General features: G+C 42.2%; 1 protein-coding gene across 1 annotated transcript in view; it reads left to right on the top strand.

The window, feature by feature from the left end:
- The window catches only part of kita (KIT proto-oncogene, receptor tyrosine kinase a), a 92,794-nt gene extending 72,514 nt beyond the window's left edge, over positions 1 to 20,280 (top strand). The window contains exons 15-21 of the mRNA XM_080187483.1: positions 245 to 333; positions 3,088 to 3,215; positions 3,471 to 3,593; positions 4,462 to 4,573; positions 4,670 to 4,769; positions 12,628 to 12,733; positions 19,283 to 20,280. Of these exons, the coding sequence (XP_080043609.1) occupies positions 245 to 333; positions 3,088 to 3,215; positions 3,471 to 3,593; positions 4,462 to 4,573; positions 4,670 to 4,769; positions 12,628 to 12,733; positions 19,283 to 19,441 (817 nt within the window). The 3' untranslated portion in view covers positions 19,442 to 20,280. The remainder of the gene's footprint in view (positions 1 to 244; positions 334 to 3,087; positions 3,216 to 3,470; positions 3,594 to 4,461; positions 4,574 to 4,669; positions 4,770 to 12,627; positions 12,734 to 19,282) is intronic.
- Positions 20,281 to 20,517: the final 237 nt, after the last annotated feature.

The following is a 20,517-nucleotide window of genomic DNA, read 5'->3' as shown; positions in this document are numbered from 1 at the left end:
TTCTATCCTGATTTACAGATACTGTTCACGGATTGCAGATTGGTATGCATATACTTTTTTCTTGGTTTTACAGATTTTGTTCGCAATTTAAAAACTGCAGTGGTTTGAATTGGCAAACCATCGCGTAAGATCCTAAAAGCCAAGCGATCCTCTCCAGCACATGAAAACAAAAATACCATTGATTTGCTTCAGTGTTTGTTGCAAGTTTATTGGTTTATTTCAATTTATTCTTTGCTTGTTATAGAAACAGTTCTGGATCATACATGGAAATGAAACCAAGTAGTATGGTATCTCCACAGAAAAATACAGACAAAAGGAAATCTCTGAGCAAGGGTAAGTTATCTGTGTGTGTGAGTGAACTACTCGTCATTACAATATTTTTGCAATGTGATTAAGTGGAGTTGCGAATGTGCAGAGCAAACAAGTTAGCAACCAGGCATGAAGTTTAATGTTACAAAAAGAAAATGGCGCAAGATCCCTGAACACAGGAGCTGAGGATGTGGGAATATTTACTGGTCTTATTTCATATTTCCTGTGATCTAAATGAATAGGGATGTGAATCTGATCAGTGGTGCACAGTTCTGTAGAAGGGCCATTGGGACTCGAAATGTTAACTGTGTTTTTCTCTCCAAAGAAGCTACCAGACCTGCTGAGTTTGTTCAACATTGTCTGTTTTTATTTCAATGGTGATAAGGGGCTGGAAGATGGCCTGATCTGCATATCACCAGTTCGCTGCTGCTTGTCTTCATTTTCAGAATTGTCCATCATATATGGGTGGGCGTATGGGCGATAATGGTGGAGTGGCATCATGCAGTACATTTTCTGTGATTAATGCCTTAGCAACAATAAACATAAACATGTTGCTGATATCCATCATTTTGGAGATCATTGAAATGTTGAAAATTCTTGTAAAGAAGTGTGCAATCTCTCAGTCCATGAAACTTTTGATTTATGTTTTTTAAAAAGCAGCTTCTTTCTTTAAGAAACCCACCAGAGGAAATTATCTTACACAGCTGCTGCAGGTTCCCCATACCTGAGGCCTACAGCTGCCATCTGTCCGGATGGGCAGTCTATCGCAGGCAAGAGTCTAGTTGGACAATGACCAGAATTATAGCCAAGGCCAAGAGAGGAGAGGGGAGGGGAGAATGGATGGGTGCTGACTTCATGCTGCATTTTCATCAAAGCAGAAAATCTCATCTTGTGACTCAAGACCTGATTCAAACTTTGAAGGATTTCAGTTAAAAGGGAAAAAAAAGAAATATTTATAGAGCATTCCACGATTATCAGATCTCTCAAAGCACTTTACAGCCAATAAGTACTTTTATGTAATCTACAAAATATGGCAGCTAACTCAGGCTCAGCAAATGCCACAATCAGTAAATAACCAACTACTGTGTTTATTGACAAAGGGATAAATATTGGCCAGGACACTGGGAATAATTCTCCTGCTCTTGATCAAAATAACACAATGGTTTTTCCCTAGCATCCACACAAGCAGGAGATGTAGTCTTGGTTTAACATCTTGTTTGAAATACCCCTCCAAAAGTGCAGCCTCACTCAGTACTGCACTGGAAAGTCAACCTTCTTTTTGGCTTGTAGCCCTGGATTGAGACGTGAAGCAAAACCTCATGACAGAGGCAAGTGTGTGAACAACCCCACCACAGCTGACATATAAACTGGTGGTGGTGTAGTGGTAATACTCCAGGCTAATGCTTTGGGGATATAGGTTCAAATCCTACCCTCGTAGTTGCTGAATTTTGAATCCAATTAACAAATCTGGAATTGAAAGCTATTCCCAGTAATGGCGACCATGAAACGACCATCGATTGTTGGGCAAACCCATCTGGTTCACTAATGTCCTCTAGGGAGGATATTGGTGCTCCTTACCTGATCTGTGACTCCAGACCCACAAAAATGTGGTTGACTCTTAACTGCTCTCTCAAATGGTGTGGCAAACCACACAGTTCAAAGGTAATTAGGGATGGGCAACACCCACGTTCCTGGAAAGAATTCAAACAATCTTGGTGGCAGCTGTGTTGCAGCAGCAGCATAAAAAAGCAAGTCGCTTTGAAAATGTCAGCTTTAATGGTTTTGTTTTTTCTGTTGCATGTGATTGCTGCAATATTGATCTTCATTTTACCATGTAGCTTATATGTATATGAAGGCAAAATTTGATTTGAAAGTTGTGATCATCCTTTCATGCATGTATGGTCAGAAGTTTACAGGCACGCATGCCATGGCGGAGCTGCAAAACCTTCGTTGATGAAACTGATATTGGAAGTTGTGAGAGAATAAATAATTCAATGTTATAATCCCAGTTTATAAATGTGCATATTTACATACTATATAACTACATCAATATGACACACAAACTGTATCTTTAAATATAAGAGTTATATAAAGAAAATAGGAAATTAGAGAAGTATGCAAACAGCTGGTATTTGCATGTATCTGATTTGCAAATGAGTGGATTTTGATTTTGCTGTACCTGCATTTTCTCTGCTCAAAGTTCACAGAAGTTCACAAACTAGCTGCATATTGCCTGTTTTACAGCAGTAACCACACTTCAAACTATCCCACTGACAGTAATGTATTTTGGCCTGCCCTGAGCTTATGAGAATGTTATATAAATTCCATAAAGGTTGTTTACCTGAGGTTGCCAAATCCCAAGATCCAATGCAAAAATGACCCTGTACATTTGGGCAGCACGGTGGCACAGTGGTTAGTACTGCTGCCTCATAGCGCCTGGGACCCGGGTTTGATTCCTGCCTTAGGTCACAGTCTGTGTGGAATTTGCACATTCTGCCCATGTCTGCGTGGATTTCTGCCAGGTGCTCAGGTTTCCTTCCATAGTCCAAAGATGTGCAGGTTAGGTGGATTGACCATGTCAATTGCCCCTTCGTGTCAGGGGTATTAGTAGGGTAAATTTATGGGGATAGGGCTTGAGTGCGATTGTGGTCAGTGCTGACTCAATGGACCGAATGGCCTCCTTCTATACCAATTCTATGATTAATGCAATCTTTATTTTAGATTATACAGAATTTGTAATTATTGTTTTGATTTAACATCAAAGATTTGGTTTTCTAGAATTGTACAGTGATAAGGAAAACAATAATGAAGTCACTGAAGAGGATAACCTGGCTCTGGAGATCGAAGATCTTCTCATCTTTTCCTATCAGGTTGCAAAGGGAATGAACTTCCTCGCCTCAAAGAATGTAAGCTTACATCATTTGCTAAACTATTGGTTAAAGTCCATTTCTGATTCACTAGGTGGAATTTTACTGCCCTTCCTGCCAGTGGGATTCTTCAGTCTTGCCAAAGTCAATGGCCTTTCGTACGACTCATCGCATTTTCTGGTGCCTGATGACCCCCGCCGTGATGGGGCAGCAAAATTCCACCCGTAATTCCATTAAATGTAAATATTATTGTTTGTGTTACAGAATGTTAAATTAGGTATTCATCTATTCCAGTGCATTCACAGAGACTTGGCTGCAAGGAATATTCTTCTAACCAATGGACAGATTGCAAAAATATGCGACTTTGGGCTGGCTAGAGATATCAGGAATGATTCCAATTATGTGGTGAAAGGCAATGTAAGTCATTCTGGAGAGCTGACCACTGGTTTGAGATAGCACTACTAGGAACTCTGACACATACAGCAATAGGCCATCAGGCCATCTGAAACATAACTGTGGGGACTCAACCACATATCAACTCCTGACCACTTAGAGCACAGACAGATGTTTACACTGGACTATCAGGGACTCAGACTCATTTGGTCCAACTATGCTTCCACATAATCATCGGTTAAATTATTTGCTGGCAGCAATGATCTTGATTAACTTGTCCTCCCACCCTCTTCACACCTTGCAATATCTGACATCTCCTTTAAAATAGTCTGGTTACAATCAACATCTCAACTTGTCCAGAATAACTTAAACATTTGAGTGCATCAATATTGATTGTGGGGAGGCGATGGCAGAGTAGTATTATTGCTAGACTATTAACCCAAAAACTCAGCTAAAGTTCTGGGGACCCAGATTTGAATCCTGCCATGGCAGATTGTGGAATCTGAATTCAATAAAAATATCTGGAATTAAGAGTCTAGAGACGACAATGAAACAATAGTTGATTGTCGAAAAACTTATCTGGTTCACTAATGCCCTTTAGACAAGGAAATCTGCCATCCTTACCTGGTCTGGCCTATATGTGACTCCAGAGCCACAGCAATGTGACTGACTCTCAACTGCCCTCTGAAATGGCCTAGCAAGCCACTCAGTATCAAGAGCAACTACAGATAAGCAATAAATGCTGGCCAGCCAGCGATGCCCATGTCCCACAAATGAATGAAAAAAAATGAATAATTTGACAGAGTTTTTAATTCTACTTTGTGCTGATGATATTGAAAATATGATGATTGTATTCTCTGACTTTGCATTAAATGATCTTTTTTCAAATCAGGCTCGTCTCCCTGTGAAATGGATGGCTCCAGAGAGCATTTTTGACTGCGTGTACACATTTGAGAGTGACGTCTGGTCTTACGGCATTTTATTGTGGGAAATTTTCTCACTAGGTAAGATTGCAATTCCTTCTGTCTTTTCAATTTAGTACCAACTGCAGTAAGTGTATACAAATCTGTCGTAAAATGTTTAATGTCATTCTGCTATAGGGAGCAGCCCTTACCCTGGCATTCCGGTGGACAACAAGTTCTACAAGATGATCAAGGAAGGCTACAGGATGCTGAGTCCTGAGCTTGCATCTGCTGAGTTGTAAGTAATTGATTTTCTCTAACAAGTTACAACACAAGCTGCTTTTTTTTGTGGATATCCTTCCCTTTGTGCATAAGGGCTTGCTCAGACAACAGCTTGACATGTTGCCAGACGTCAACAGTAATCATTATCCAGTTTAGTAATTCATTGTCAATGAGCCAGAGTATGCACATGTGTGATACTTCATTGTTTGATGCTGGAGATTGGCACTTTTGTTCAGGGGGTGGGAAGTCATGTTGTTCTACATCACTTTGCTCAGATGTTGCAATCTCAACCTCCAGCCAGCTGTCAGTTACAATAAAAGTAAAGTTTGCTTACGAGTTGTGCGTGTGATTTTCCTGTCCGTGTAAATGAGATGACAGCTGACTACAAACGCTGTACATAATTCTCCTTTTGCTTGTGTTCCCTTGTGATCATTACAAATGTACGCAAGCTGAAGATTAAATATACAAACAATGGTTAGCTTGTTCAACCATCTAAATCAATGGGACATGATAATATTCTTATCACAATGAAGCTACTTAACAAGTTTCATGTTAATAGGAACATTTAAACATTATTTTGGTTAAGTAGTAGTTCCTCTAATTTAAAAGCTTATGGTTTCAAAGCCTGCACCAAGACTGAACACGTAATCAATATAGGAGTGATGAATGCTCTGTTATTGAGGTCAGATGTGTTTTAAAATAAGGCTCTGTCTATTTGGATGTATTCAAAGGACAGTAGCTAAGATTCGCCCATTCATGTCACTTACATTCATCACCAAGGGGGTACCAATGCAACCAAAAGCAGATCAACTGCCTAAATTTGCTTCTACATTTACCTACTGAACAACAATTACTATACTTCAATATCATTAATCAACACTTTAGAATGCCCTGTGGATATGAAACAACAAAGTAAATTGTTTGAGATAAAACATTTTCACGCAGTGGGTGGTTAGGGCCTGGAATGCACTGCCCGGAAATGTGGTGGAGGCTGGTTCAATTCAGGCATTCAAGATGACTTTAGATGATTACTTTGAATAGATATAATGTGCAGGGATACAGGAAAAAGTTAGGAGATTGGCGCTAAGCCACAATGCTTATTTGGAAAGCTGGTGCAGACACAATGGGCCAAATGGCCTTGTTCTGCGCCGTTGTATACCCATGTGTTTGTGTGTGTGTGTGTGTGTGTGTGTGTGTGTGTGGGGGGGGGGGGGGGGCGGCTGGAGGTGGGGTGGTGGGCGGGGGGAGGAGAGGGGGTCATTTCCAGCTTTACCGGCAAGTTTAAGCCCTGCTTGCCCAGCCAGCTGTGTAATCCTTGCTAGCTCTTTGAAATTACACAGAGTGCTGGTTTAATCAGGCTTGAAAAGGCAGCTGTGAAGCCAATGAGTTTCACACAGCTTTTCATGCACAATCCAGTACTCTGCACAATTTTGGGAAAACTTTGTCCCAGGTCTAGCAGCATCTCTTTCCTGATTGGATTGGTAACATACTGCCGAAGAAAATTTCCCTGAGCGCACTCTAGAAACCCTGGTCTCTCTCTGCCAACTACATTACTATTGTCTGGGTGGCACAGTGGAACGGTGGTTAGCACTGCTGCCTCACAGTGCCAGGGACCAGGGTTCAATTTTGGTCTCGGGTCACTGTCTGTTGGAGTCTGCATGCTCTCCCTGTGTTTGCATGGGTTTCCTCCGGGTGCTTCAGTTTCCTCCCACTGCCCAAAGATTTGCAAGTTAGGTTGATTGGCCACGCTAAATAGAAGATTGTACATTTGGGAAATTATCAAGGTAAATATGTGGGGTTATGGGGTCTGGGTCTCCCATTGTAAATACTCTCGGAATTTTGCATCTTCTGTAATTTTTTTGCTATTATATCCTTCAATATCTTTCCTACTAGTTGATGGCTGACAGACCACACCAAGCAACATAATTGCACTTATTTATTTCTGAATTCTAGTCAAATTGATTCTGTCCTTGATCTCCCTAGGACATCCTTTTTCTCCAACATTGAAATGGTCTCCTTAATCAATACTGTCACCATTCCCCCTTGTTTATCTTTCCTGAACATCTTGGGGGCGATTCTCCCACAACAGTTCTAAGTGCTGAATTTACAGAAAAACTAGTGCTAATCACGATTGTTTCTTCAGTGGGAGTTCAGACTCGAGTCTCCCATGCTGTGTGCAATGCACAATCATGAATATCATTAAAAGCTCGGGGATGGGGCCTATTCATGCCAGAGGCTGACAGTTCCAGAACTCTGCACATGCGCAGTGGCTCTGAATTGTCAGCCTGCATTTTTTCTGGCCAGCTCAATTGCTGATCAGCCCGGGACCCTTGTAGTACTGCCCAGCCCCCACGGCCTGATCAAGTTGCCCCCGGCCATTAGTATTTTGCCCCTTGGGCCGTGCCAAGGGGGCACTGCCAGGGTGCTCATGCCCAGGGGGCACCAACCCTCCCCACCACCAGATGTCCTGGAGGCCCCAATTGCCCCCCTTTCACGCCAATGGTGTCTCCTGCCAGTTCCCTGAAAATGGGGAGCTACTCTAAACCCCACCAGAGTGAAATTGTACTGGCAGGGTGGGAGATGCTATGAGGCCCAGAGACTTCAGTCCTAGGCCCGATAATGACATTTAACTTACATTCAAATAAGATTAAATGAACTTACCTGCTGTTCCTGCCAGTTTCCAGTGTAGTCCTGATTGCACTAGATATCCATCGTTGGGAGGTGTGCAGGCGTCAAGAACTCATGCACGAATCCCACAAATTGGTGCACACGCAATTCTCTTGGCCCAACCCGCCAAAAAAAGGGTCAGGATGGGAGAATCACAGTCCTTGTATCCGGGGATATTTGACATTCAGTCCTGCCCTGCTTTGAGCCAAGCCTGTGTTCAAGTTACAACATCACATTTGATAGCTATTTGTCATCAAATAAGTATTAAGTGATATGAGACAAAATTGGGTATATGGGGTTAGAAGTAGAAGAGAAAATGTAACATTTCAACTTCTTTTTCCTTATCACTAAGTGGCTGACTCAGAGTGGTATTAGATGAGAAGAGAAGTAGATGCAAAGGAACAGATAGGCAATAGTGGTTACGATATTATACGATTTCAAATAACAATTAAGAGATGTATTAGTGAGACAATGATGAAAGTAATAGGAAGAAGTTTTATTAAAATTAGGAAAGCAAAGCAGAACTAAATTATCATGAAAGATAAAAACAAATATTTGCTTGGCAGTACAGAACCTGAGTATTACTGAAAAAAGAATGTTGCAGTCTAAATTGTTTGTCTCTCTGAGATTTGGTATTCTTTTATATCTGTCCTGATGAATGCAAGACAGAAATTTCAACAACACATCTCTCTTATCAGTAATGGAAAGTATACAATAGGTTCCTAAATAACTAAAGTGACATCAGGACAGGATCAGGCTACCAAGGGGTGAGCATGATAAATTCAAAGGTAATGACAACAAATGGTAGAAATATTAATGTGTCAATTTTCCTCTGTATTCACCATGGAGACTAACAAGGGAGGCGTGATATTAGAAGACAAGCTCAAAAAGGATATAAATACAATTAAATGAAAAAGAATGACAATTGATAAACCAATCAAACAATGACAGTTGATAAGCCAATCAAACACAGAGGAGATAAATTCAATGTTGAGATGTATTACACATGTCTATAAAAGGGCAGAGAGAGTAGAGGCATAATTACATTAAACAATTCATTAGAAAATGAAATGGCTATATGGGACTGGAGGATGACCCATGTTGTTCCCAGAAGAAGCCCAGGGTACCATAAACCAGTTAACTTGAGGCAATCTTAGAAAGGATTATGACATTTTTATTCAAAAGACATAGTTAAAGAAATCGAGCAACCAAAAATACAATAATGAGTGGTCAGTGCCAATCTCAAAAATGAAGATCATGCTTAACCAGCCTTACAGAATCCTTTGTAAATGTATCAATGATTAGACAATGATAATGTAGTGGATATAATATATTCAGGTTCAACAAGGCAGGACATATTAGACTCATGACTGGCCAGAGCATGAGGAGGACAGCTAGCAGAAAGGACAAGGAGCAGGCTATAATAGAGAAAAGAAAGGGAGCAAAGGTTAATGATAACTGTGCAGACTGGCCAAAGTAGGAAGTGGTTTTCCACAGAGATCGAAGTTGAGACCACTGTGCTCAATTTACACTAAATAGTTTAGACTCAGGAAGTGGGAGTACAATTTCTAAATTTGACTAACACCAAATAAGGGGATATAATTAATACAATGCAACAAATCAGGCAAAATACACAATCATTAATAAATTACACTATCGATATTTCATCGAAAAATGAATTTCAATCTAAGTAAGTGGTTGTGTATTTGTTAAAGAAGAGTAAGGAGTTCACATGCTGCTTGAGTGGTAAGAGTATGGAGCAGCAAAGAGACACCAGTATGCAAATCACTAAAAGTAGTCCATAAAAGAGAAGCTAAAGATTTGGGTGTATTACCGGAGGGATAGAATTGAAAATGAGAAAAATATATTAAACCTGAATTGAACATTCATTTGACCACACTTGGAGTGAAATTTTGATAATTTTCCTGCAATGTGCCTTTGAAACATAGGTACATAGAAGATACTAACAGGGGGAGGCTATTTTGCCCTTCAAGCCTGCTACGCCATTCATTACAATCATGGCTGATTACCCAACTCAAGAATAGCCTAGTCCTAATTTTTCCCCATAATCTTTGATCCCATTCACCCCAAGTGCTATATCCAGCCACCTTTTGAATACATTCAATGTTTTGGCATCAACTACTTCCTATGGTAGTGAATTCCACAGGCTCACCACTCTTTGGGTGAAAAAATGTTTCCACACCTCTGTCCTAAATGGTCTACCCTGAATTCTCAGACTGTGACCACTGGTTCTGGACTCCCCCACCATTGGGAATATACTCCCTGCATCTGCCTGTCTAGTCCTGTTGGAATTTTATAAGTCTCTATGCGATCCTCCACCCCACAACCATTCGTCTGAACTCCAGCAAAAACAATCCTAACCTAGTCAATGTCTGCTCATACATCAATCCCCCCATTTCCAGAATCAGTCTGGTATACCTTCGCTGCAATCCCTTGGGAGCAAGAATATCCTTCTTCAGAAAAGGAGACCAAAACTGCACACAATACTCTAGGTGTGACCTCACCAAGGCCCTGCATTGTTTTAACAACATCCCCGCTCCTTTACTTGAAGCCTCTTGCAATGAAGGCCCACATGCCATTTGTCTTCTCCACCTGCTGCACCTGCATGCTTACCTTCAGCGACTGGTGCACTTAGGATGTTTTGCCATGTCAAAGGCACTTTTCATTACAATTAGTTGTTGCTTTATTACAAAAAGAGTGTAGAGCCATCAGAGGGCAAAAAAGGTTCACAATATTGATACCAGAACAGAGATATTGGGCTGTAACTTCCGAGGTCTAGAGCAGTGTATCTGGAAGGGTATTCCAAAGATGTGTTGGAGTATTACCCCACCAGAAGTTCCTAGGTAAATATTGCACTGCAATTGTCCTGCACTGGGATGTTTCTGATTGCGTTACAGCAATAGCTTCCCAGAAAAAGTCAGAAGAATTCTTCTAACTTCTGATTAACTATCGCAGTAATCCTTTCTGACTCCCCATGACTGAACTCCGATGAGATGCCCTGACAAGCCTCTATTTATTTGACTATTAACCAACTTAACAGAAATACATCTGAGACTGAAATAAGTACTCATCAATCAGTTGATTCCTCTGCGTTGAGATCATTTTATTTTACAAGCAGTTTAACTTAACTATTTTGACATAGCTGTCTTAAACTTATTTATTTACATTGGAATCCTTCGTTGTTACTATCGCTTGACCTGAATATTTCACCCATCAATTAATGGCCAGTCAATGTGAAATGTGCGCTGTGAAAGGCTGAGCGCTATTGGGGAGGACGGGAAGAGGGCGTGCAGTGGGAAAAGAGAGGGTGCGGGCCTGTGCTTCCAATCTGCTCCGTCAGGGGCAGCCACTGCTGAGCTATCTCAGCAAGCTGCTGACCCAAGATAAATGGATATCCATGTTAAAACTATACCATGGATATCTGGGCAGCACAATCACACACAGACCTTAATCCCCAGTCACATTGTTAACTATGTTTGAGCCCTGATATTTTACCCCACTCTGGATTGAGGATGCAGCTTAAATGTAAAGGCCGCTTGGCCAATTGGCCCACCCACTGACTGTAGAGATGGACGGGTAACATAAAATTCCAGTTAGTTGAGGTTTAATTCATTTAAATTGCCTTTTTATTGTCAGCGGGTAGACTTCTGACTTTTGCGTGTTCCTGCTGATCAAACTATCTTGCAAGTGTGTGATAACATTGGTTATTCTTCTCGCCTGATTTCACACACTTGTGTCAGGTGCATACACAAACTTTGGATATAAAATTTGGCCCTTGTTGTTTAATTTTAATCTCATCTCCAGAACTGATGAATTAACTAACACTGATTATATTGTATGAACATTATTAATTAATTAGTTTTATGATTATTAATTGATGTATTCTGACTTAATAATTGGTTAAAATTAAATTTCTAGTTTACCAGCCTCTTCTTTACCACACTCTGCATGAGTCCTTTCTCCAGAGAAACGAAGGGTAAGGTTTGACCTAAGTAGAAGTCTTTAACATAAAGGTCAACAGGCTAATTGTGGTGAATGTTGCTACTTCTTAGCAAAATTTGCGGCCTTAATCATCACATAGTCACTAGAAAATCAATAGGGAATTCAGCAGAAACTTTTCTATACCAATCTGTGGAACACACTGCCACAACAAATAGCTGAAGTAAATAACAGAGAAGCAGATGTTTTAAATGTATTTACTGGATGTTGGTTTCACTGGCTAAGCCAGCATTTATTACCCATCCCGAGTTGCCTTTGAGAAGGTGGTTTTGAGTTGTCTTCTTGAATCGCTGCAATGCCTGTGGTGTAGGTACATCCACAGTGCTGTTAGGGAGAGAGTTCCAGGATTCTGACACAGGAGAAGCCAGATAAGCATTGTGAGGGAGCAGGGAACAGGAACGATATGCTGATAAAGAGGGATGGGAGATGCTCAGGTGGACATTTCTGTTGGGCAAGTGGGTCTCTTTCCGGTCTCTAAACTTGAAATAGTTGATTTAATTCAATGAGCTCTTTTAAAAAACGGTCGGTAATCTGACAAATTCAGAACAACAGGAGAGAGAAAAGAAACATTCAAAACGCCAAATACTTCTATCATAAATTCAAACAAAAACCCCGTAGCTTTTCCCCCCTGACCTTTCCTAGGCATCTTTTCATCATTGTTTCAATGGAATCTTTTTTCTCTCGAGAATCAAGAATTAACATGCAAACAAATTTGGGGTGGCACGATGGCACAGTGGTTAGCACTGCTGCCTCACAGTGTCAGGGACCCAGGTTCAATTCCCTGCTTGGGTCACCGTGCAGAGTTTGCATATTTTCCTTGTCCATGTGGCTTACCTCTGGGTGCTCCGGTTTCCTCCTACAACCCAAAGATGTGTTGGTTAGGTGCGTTGGCCATGTAAAATTGCCCCTTAGTGTCCCTGGATATGTAGGTTAGAGTGATTAGCGGGGTAAATGTGTGGGGTTACGGGAATAGGGCCTGGATGGGATTGTTCTTGGTGCAGACTCAATGGGCCAAATGGCTTCCTTCTGCACTGTACGAATTCTATGGTTTCTATGAAATTAAAAATTAACATAAAAACTTCCATTATGTCCTGCGCAAAATGTTGAATTACACCAAACTACTGTCTTCCATTAACTTGTTTCCTATTTAATGTTACTGTTTACTGAGTAATATTTTCTTTCCACAGGTATGAAGTTATGAAAGCTTGCTGGGATTCTGATGCTTTAAGAAGACCTACATTTGAGCAAGTAGTGGAGATGATTGAAGAGCAGTTGTCAGACACCTCAAAACATGTAAGCAGCAGAGTGTGTGGGCCCAGCAGTGGTGACTACAATATGTGTGGGCAGATATCTCCCAGAGTGGTTGGTTACTTCCTGAATGTGGTAGCTGGTAGATAAGTTATATCTAGCCGCAGCCTGTTTGTGGAACTCTGCCATCAGCAGTAAATTAGGTTGACAATTTCTAATTGCATAAACAAAACTAACAATGCCAGGCAAAAAGGAAAACAAGGCTGCATGGAAATTTGACAATGAACTTATAGCTCCAGGTCACCACAATGTGAGAAACGACCTCTAATTATCATAAATGGTGGCAATAACTGACTTTCCAATATCATAGACTTTAAATATTCTGAAACTGCTGGTTTATAAATACTGGCCTTGTAGTAAATTCTGAAATTACTGTTAAGTAATTTATTACCTGCTGAACTGAGACAGAGTGTTTGATGTTAACCTGAAGGTGGTTTCAGTGTGTGAAGATGGGGAGTTTGGGGGAAGGGGGTTGGTGGTTTGGGGAGGGGGCAGGGGAATTCATGGGGGTGGGTTTGGTCGGGGGCGGGGGCTGGAATTATGCAGGTCAAATCCAGAAGTCAATATAGCAGGTCAACATCTGCAATCTCAAAACTGAATTGAAGCAGCTCATTTTGACTTTGGGGTTGAATTCTCTTGAGAAGGCATGAAGTAGCCAACTCGATTGGTACCTCTCACACTAACATTCACTCCCTCCATCACTGATACACGGGTGGGAGCCGTGTGTACCATCTACAAGATGCACTGCAGCAACTAACCAAGGGTCCTTAGACAATACCTTCCAAACCCATAACTGCTGCCATCTAGAAGGATAAGGACAGCAAATAGCCAGGAACGCCACCACTTGTAACTTCCCCTCCAAACAACTCACCATCCTGGCTTGAAAATATATCACTGTTCCTTCACTGTTGCTGTATCAAAATTCTGGAACTCCCTCCTTAACAACATTGTAGTTGTACCTACACCATAAGGACTGCAGTGGTTAAAGAAGGCAGCCCACCATCATCTTCCCAAGAGCAACTTGGGATGGGCAAAAAATGCTGACCTAGCCAGTGAAAAAAAGTGAATTGAAAAAGTCCTGCTGTTGTGGTTGAAAGTGAGAGGGAGCCCTGTTTTGGTCAGCATCGGGACCGAGGGCAACATATTACCAGCAGTGGCCAGTTAAGAGGTGAAACACGCTTTATTTCAACAATGAGTGAAATACAAAAAGTCAGACTGTGGTGATTGTCTAAATTGTGACTTTCTCAAAACAGATCCCCCTCTATTCAAGCCTTCACATATACGACAGGTGGCACAGGACATGCATGGGAACCAGCCCTCGGAGTGTGCACTGTCACAGGACATGCAGCCTGCACCAGTACAGGCACTCACTTTTGATAGATCCCCTTAAACAGTTTGAATTTTCATTTGGTGATTCACACTGCACAAGTGAGCACGAGCAGATACTGGTGGCTGGAACAATGCTGCGGCCACAATCTTTCCAAGCTCCACTCAGGTGGGCATTAATACTAGACTTTACTGGTGGGCTACCTTACAGATAACATGAGATAAGTTGAAGTGGATATCCTTCATCTTCTCGGAGCCACACCGTAAATCTGTTTCCTGGAATGAAAAGCTCTTGCACATGTTGGACTGCTGCAGTATGAATGCCTGATGATAGCGCTGGGGCAATTTGGGACAGGCTTCCATGAACTTCACTGGCTGTGCATGTGATAAAACTTCTGGTTACTGCGATGGTGTCAGGTTGTCATGTGCGTAATTAATAGATCAAGACATCCAAAGAGGTGAATCCGTGTACCTACAGCTCGATCTTACCATTTTCATTCTAAGTGCTGAATGTGGGCACAATTCAGATCTGACTTGGAAATCTGTTTCAGGTGCCCCCCCTATATGCATTCAGCCTGAAAAAGAATTGCAGGTCTGAATCGAGCTGTGGGCAGGGCTTAGTGCACCCAAAATGATCGGAGCTTTAAACTGCACATGCGCAGTTAGAGAAAAATTTTATAAAATACACCCGTGTCAGATCGCTCCCGGGCCACAGAAAACGGAGAAAGCGGCCTGCGAGCGAAAAGTGGGAATGAACATAAGAACATAAGAAATAGGAGCAGGAGTAGGCCATCTAGCCCTTCGAGCCTGCCCCACCATTCAATAAGATCATGGCTGATCTGTCGTGGCTCAGTTCCACATTCCCGCCCTCTCCCCATAACCCTTAATCCCCTCTCTTATCAAAAACCCATCAACCCGCGTCTTAAAAATATTCAGCGAGGCAGCCTCCACCACCTCAACGGGCAGAGAATTCCAGAGATTCACCACCCTTTGAGTGAAGAAATTCCTCCTCAACTCTGTTCTAAACCGCCCCCCCTTTATCTTGAGGCTATGCCCCCGAGTCCTACTATCCTTTCTGAGCGGGAAGAGTCTCTCCACCTCTATCCTATCCATCCCATTCATCATCTTATACGTCTCAATGAGATCTCCCCTCATTCTTCTAAACTCTAACGAGTACAAGCCTAGTTTATTCAGCCTCTCCTCATAGCTCAACCCCCTCAACTCCGGCATCAGCCTAGTAAACCTCCTCTGCACTCCCTCCAAGGCTAAAATATCCTTGCGTAAGTACGGCGCCCAAAACTGCACACAGTACTCCAGCTGCGGCCTCACCAATGCCCTATACAGCCGCAGAAAGACCTCCCTACTTTTATATTCAATCCCCCTCGCTATGAAGGCCAGCATCCCATTCGCCTTCCTGACCACCTGCTGCACCTGCAAGCTGGGTTTTTGTGACTCATGCACAAGGACCCCGAGGTCCCTCTGCACCGTCGCCTGCTGCAGTTTTTCTCCACATAAGTAATAATCCTTCCTACCATTATTCCTACCAAAGTGGACCACCTCGCACTTACCAACATTAAATTCCATTTGCTATTTCCTGGCCCATTCGCCCAGCCTATCTAGATCCTTCTGTAGACTCTCCCCACCCTCCGCACAATTGGCCTTTCCACCAATTTTGGTGTCATCAGCAAATTTCGACACCCTACACTCGGTTCCCTCCTCCAGATCATCTATATAAATGGTAAATAGCTGAGGCCCCAGCACCGACCCCTGGGGCACTCCACTGGTCACCATCCGCCAATCCAAATAGCACCCATTGACCCCCACTCTCTGCCTCCTATTTGACAACCGGTCCTCTATCCATGCTAACACCCTACCCCCACTGCCATGTCCCCTGACCTTCTGTAATAACCTCTTGTGAGGTACCTTGTCAAACGCCTTCTGAAAATCCAGAAAGACCACATCCACCGGCTCTCCTCTATCCACTGCCCTAGACACATCCTCATAGAACTCCAGTAAATTTGTCAGACACGACTTCCCTTTAAGGAAACCGTGTTGCGTCTGCTCTATCAAGCAGTTCCCCTCAAGATGCCTCGCTATTTCCTCCTTGATGATGGATTCTAACATTTTACCTACAACAGACGTTAAACTAACAGGCCTATAATTCCCTGCCTTTTGCCTGGCACCCTTCTTAAACAACGGCGTAACATTAGCCGTTTTCCAATCTTCCGGCACTTCCCCGGAATCCAGCGACATCTGGAAAATAACCACCAAGGCATCCACTATCACCTCCGCCATTTCTTTCAGGACCCTCGGATGCATTCCATCTGGTCCTGGGGACTTGTCCACAATCAGCCCCCTCCAGTCTGTCGAGCACCACCTCTCTAGTAACAGTAATGTCATCGAGACCCTCCAGTCCTACCACCTTTCCATCTCTAACATCCGGCAAATTATTCACGTCCTCCTCCGTGAAGACCGAAACAAAAAAGTTATTCAAGACGTCCGCCATATCCCCATCCCCTACCACTAAGTCCCCCTTCTCATCCTCTAAGGGACCAACGTTCACCCTAGCCAGCCTCTTCCTTTTTATATATTTATAAAAACTCTTGCTATCCTTTTTTATATTAAGCGCTAGCCCAGCTTCATAGTTTCTCCTACCCTTCTTTATCAACTTCTTTGTCAATCTTTGTTGACATTTAAACCTCTCCCAATCCTCTTCTCACCCACTACTCTTAGCTACTCTAAACGCCTCCGCTTTTAATTTAACACTTTCCTTCACCTCCTTCGTTATGGCCCCCACAGACATCACTGTCCTCAGTATTCACCCAGCCCCCCGCTACCCAGACCAATCACGAACCACTGCCCCCTTTGCCCCCTCCCTCACCAATCACCCGCAGAATGGCAGCAGACCCTCCCTGCTCCCCCTATTCCCCCACTAGAGATCTATCTGGCCTCTACCCCCCCACCACCAGGTACACCTTACCCGCCTCTCCCTTCCCTCCTCCCAAACCAGAGAACAATCTGGCCTCACTCCCTCTCCCCACTTCTGCCCAGAGAATGATTTGGCCTCCCTTCTCTTTCCCCACTCTCCACCCCCCCATCCAGAGGTACATCTGACCCGCCTCCTCCTCCCCCACTACCTCCTCAACAGAGAATGATCAGGCCCACCTCCCCACTTCCCCCCACCACCGATCTCAGTCAGAGAGCCATTGGAAGCTCTGAACTTACCTTTGCAGCAGCTGAAGCACCCAAAACAGACTTTTATTTTGCATGTCAATTTTGGCCCGATTCCGGATTAGTGAACATGGTGGTAAAGTGAGAAATGCTGATAAAGTTGGGTGGGCAGTTCATTAATTCAATTTAACTGCATGCAATATTGCTCATTTAAGCCAGTGCCAAATTACTGGCACATTTCCAATGTAGGTTTGTGCCAATTAGAAAATGTGTTGACTTGGCAATCTTACAGGCAGAGTAAAATTAGACTTACATCACCAAATCAGCGCCATAGTAATAACCTGATTCCAGTGAAATACAGTGTTCTAACTCACAGCACCCATTTATGCCCCATTAAAAATTCCAAAAATCTGTGAGTTGTCACCTAGTAAAGATGACTTCTAAAAGAACAGGATCAGAAATGGAACAGCAAATAGAGTGGGATTTTCCACGCCCACCCACCAATGGGATCTTCGTTCTTCTGATCCCACCAAACTCAGTGTACTTCTGGCTGACTCACCACATCCACCACAGCAAAACCCATTGGGCCAGGGTCAGAAAATCCCAGCCATAGATCATGCCCGTTTCAGGTGCAAATTGGATTGCGGCCATTTCTGGGCCTTGGTACAGCATCTGTGTGAATCGCGTTAATGGCCTCATGTCCAACTTTATCATGTTTTCACACCTGTTTTCAGGTGCGAAGCAATGGTAAAATCCAGCCCCTAGTCATTCTAGCTATAATCAGAGGGGAGGCTTGGATAACTCTCAGCCCTCGTAAACAATCCATTCATTATTTGCCTTAAATGTAAATATGCAGCCATCTTCAACACCCTTGAAATATATCTCGTGGTTCCCTGAAATGAACCAGAGACACCTTCAGAGCCAATTAAATATGCACATCCACCAGGTCTAGCAGGGAGAAGGCCTTCTTCTTTAAGGCTGATCTTTCAACAAAATCCTGCACATTAGGCACAGTAGAATGATATGACATTGTCCACTGCCAAGATTGAAATTTACAAGGATCTCTTATTAAAGTTATAATTTTATCTAGGCTTGCAACAGACACTTCCACATGATCTATGGCTGGGATTTTCTGACCCTGGGGGTTTTGCTGTGGTGGATGTGATGAGTCAGCCAGAAGTACACTGAGTTTGGTGGGATCAGAAGAACGAAGATCCCATTGGTGGGTGGGCGTGGAAAATCCCACTCTATTTGCTGTTCCATTTCTGATCCTGTTCTTTTAGAAGTCATCTATGCTACGTGACAACTCACAGATTTTTGGAATTTTTAATGGGGCATAAATGGGTGCTGTGAGTTAGAACGCTGTATTTCACTGGAGTCAGATTATTACTATGGCGCTGATTTGGTGATGTAAGTCTAATTTTACTCTGCCTGTAAGATTGTCAAGTCAACACATTTCCTAATTGACACAGACCTACACTGGAAATGTGCCAGTAATTTGAGATTGGCTTAAATGAGCGATATCACTCAAACAGGCTATAAACTTGGTTGTGTGGAAAAGCAAATACCACACTATTGTGACAAGGAATACTCTTGGTTTGGAGGATACGTTCTTGGGGTGCAGCAGCATAAACCTTTCTCTGTATCCAGTCCTACTTCTGGTGAGAAAACAGTTTGTTAACCTGTGATGATATTTCTTACCTCCAGGGGTAGCATAGGTTAATAACTGGCCATTGGATCGCGCAGTTTTAAATTGATTAAGTATTATGAATACAGAAAGACAGGTAACTTTATATTCAATTCCGTGGCTCTCTCTCCCTTTGTGTTCCCATGTAAATCTGAAAGCTGTATGTCACTGTAGGTCAGTGAAATCTTTAACAACTGGGGCCTCTTTTACCCATTCATCCTCTCAGATTGGAACTGACACAAAAACTTAGTGTACTGACAGTAAGATACACTCATAAAGAAACAGACATGCATCAGCTCTTCAAATGCATGTAATAAATCAATGATCCGTTTCCCTCCTTGTTTTTACAGAAGTATTCAAATTTGGAATCTAATTTTACTACCAGGCTTAAGTTCTCCAGCCACTCCTCACGTCTCAATTCAGCCGGCAGCAGCAACGCTTCTGACCAACCGTTACTAATGAACGACGACGTGTTCTTTGAAGATGAAAACAAACAGATGCAAAATTGACTTTGAGCAAAGGAAAATTCAAAATACTTATGGCCTGCTGAAACTAATATACAGACAAATGTTGAATGTGTATTTTATTAACAGTTTTATGTCTGTTGGAATCATGAATTTTCTTGGAAACTACTGTATTGTGGTCCTGCGTGGCTAAGTTACAGCCTCTGGGATAACATACACCAGCATGATTGTTTATTACTGTTGCATGACTATTTGAGGGTGTTTTCCAGATAGGGAATACATCCTAGTTTTGTAGAAAATGCCATTGGAAATCTTATTTTTGAACTATATGCAATTGTGTTTATCATTTATTTTGCTGCAACGAATATTTGCATTGAAGCAAGATTCTATTGAACTAGCCAATTTCCCCAGCGAATAATAAATGGTCAGCCTGAATTCATGGGACCTGTTCAGCAACCAGCTAGCTCTGTAAGATGGGTAGATCAGCACTAGAGATGAAATGGAGCCAATTGTCTCATCCAACTACCTAAGCTTTGATTTTCTGCATTATGTACATTTTGTTGTGTATTCTGACATGCTCTGTTGCTGAGCTGGTCCCAAAACCAATAAATTCCTCAGTTTAAAGCATTGCCCGAGTGAAAAAAGAATGTGCTAAATTTCGGACATGACTTTTATCCACGTAACCTTCACAGACAATGTTCATTGGCATTGTTATTACAAGGAAGCAATATATGTAAATCGAAATGCTGTGAGTTTAACCTTTTGTCAGTTAATTGATAAGTGTACATATATATTATTTTACTTATTTGTTTGTCTCCAGCATCACAGTAAGTGATTCTAATGCCTAATTGGAAATCTCACATGAATACATCAATTTGAAGAAATAGCAAACAAGGGTTTTTCTTTATTTGTTCATGGTGTCGCAGTCTTGGTCAGCATTTATTGTCCATTCCTTCATTGCCTAATAAATTAGGAATTCCTCTTCCAAGAATTCAACTAAATATCGGTGTTGAAAGCTCTGTCGTAAGTTGTCTAGCTCCACAAGGAATGAGAGTGAAAGATGGTGTAAATCCTGTCAAGAGGACTTTATTGACATAAAGATTATCTCACACCACTTACAT

This window comes from Carcharhinus amblyrhynchos, chromosome 1 (genome assembly GCF_965287045.1).
Source record: "Carcharhinus amblyrhynchos chromosome 1, sCarAmb.v2.hapA, whole genome shotgun sequence".
Taxonomy (NCBI): Eukaryota; Metazoa; Chordata; class Chondrichthyes; order Carcharhiniformes; family Carcharhinidae; genus Carcharhinus; species Carcharhinus amblyrhynchos.
This window is presented reverse-complemented; position numbering and strand designations above follow the sequence as displayed.